At 28.8% G+C, this 1,543-nt stretch overlaps 1 protein-coding gene across 2 annotated transcripts in view; it reads right to left on the bottom strand.

Moving 5' to 3' along the window:
- LOC108734577 overlaps positions 1 to 1,543 on the bottom strand; it is a 25,532-nt gene that overhangs the window by 22,806 nt on the left and 1,183 nt on the right. Inside the window, exon 1 of one of the 2 annotated variants that reach the window (XM_025977322.1) lies at positions 762 to 908. The exons of the other annotated variant lie outside the window; for it this stretch is intronic. Coding sequence (XP_025833107.1) covers positions 762 to 827 — 66 coding nt within the window. The 5' untranslated portion in view covers positions 828 to 908. Of the gene's footprint in view, positions 1 to 761; positions 909 to 1,543 lie in introns of those variants that run through there. 2 annotated transcript variants of the gene reach the window in all.

Below are 1,543 nucleotides of genomic sequence, written 5' to 3' on the forward strand. Positions count from 1 at the left end.
AAACCATATACTTTTTTTTAGTATAGATAGTATTTATTTACCTTATGATATGCTGCAAAACCTAATTAATCACGAATTTCTAATTTTATTTATTTAAAAAATAGTAAGCAATATTAAATTTATTTGTGAAAATAAACATTGATAGGTACTTTTAAAATAAAGGTAGTGGGTGGATTTATATATGTATAGGGAATTTCTTAAATGACCCATAGTAGAGATTTACAAATTTATGATAATATACAAGGTTTTCCATTTGAATTTATCGAAAAAATTGCAACCTAGAATTTGGACACGTCCTGCATATTGTAAAAAGACTTAAAACGTATTAGGCAGATTGAAAGGGCATATAATGCAAGGTGTGCCCATAATAAAATAATGGTAAGTAATGTATTAAAGAAGCTGCAGAGTATCAAATAAACCCTAGCAAGAGATTATTAGCCACAAAAAGGTAATCTAAAAATAAAGCAATGTCTACAACAGTTTCATTTAAAAAGGTAGGCATGAATAATGGTTAAATTATTGTGAAAGACCCTATACATTCGCAAACAATTTTAGTTTGTGGTATTCATCAGTCCCTATAACTTTTTGGTATTAAATCCTTTCCTCAACCATATGTATTAATCATGCTATTCTACGTGAACACACTGTTGGACTACCTTGCATATAAAATTTGTGTAGGTAGTTTATTAACTAAAATAATTAATTTATTTTCAAATTAATGCGTTTCGACACAAGTTATCATTTAAAAAAAGGTACTTTACCTCGGGACCAGCTAAAGCTAAATCTACCATCTGAGGCAATGTTACAATAGTGCTACTTTTAGCCATTTTTTCAATATAAAATGAACTTATAAAAGAGGAATATAATGTGCAATATAATTTAATTAAACAACAGTCATCGAACTGTCAAAATGTCCCATTTTCAAAAGACTGTCTGATTTATATTTTAAATTTCGAACGATAAAAATATCTTATAAAAAGGAGAACTAACGATATACTTATAGAATGAGTTAACAATTAAAAATGTAATTTGAAAATAAGTTAATTATCAAAGGAACATTACTGTGCACTTTTAAACCCCAGCAAAATTCGGTCAACCTGATGTTCACACCTAATATTCATAAAAGTAAAAATTCACTAATTCACACAGAATCTTTCCAGAAAATTAATAATACAATTTTTAATAAATATTCATTTCAACCTTTTTGCTTTTACTGTCTGCACATTTTCCTAATGGTGCCGAAAAAAACCTTTTTGACCTTCCTCCTTTGTATTACGGAAATTATTGAAAGTAGTAGGTAATATAGTAAGTACTGTTGATAATTATTTTGAACATAAACTCACTGTAGAGCTTCCATCAGACCCTGATTACTGGGTAAGTCTGTTAATTCTTTAATTTGTAATTTCATGACTCCAACGTCTCTTTCTATATTTTCGAAAAAGTTTCTGTCAACAGCGACGGTAAGATGAGGAGTATCTATGCCCTCTTCATTAGGCTCCACAACCACCACGGTTTCGCCTAAATTATTTAAATTAAAGAATTA

This window comes from Agrilus planipennis, unplaced genomic scaffold (genome assembly GCF_000699045.2).
Source record: "Agrilus planipennis isolate EAB-ADULT unplaced genomic scaffold, Apla_2.0 scaffold89, whole genome shotgun sequence".
NCBI classification, from domain to species: Eukaryota; Metazoa; Arthropoda; class Insecta; order Coleoptera; family Buprestidae; genus Agrilus; species Agrilus planipennis.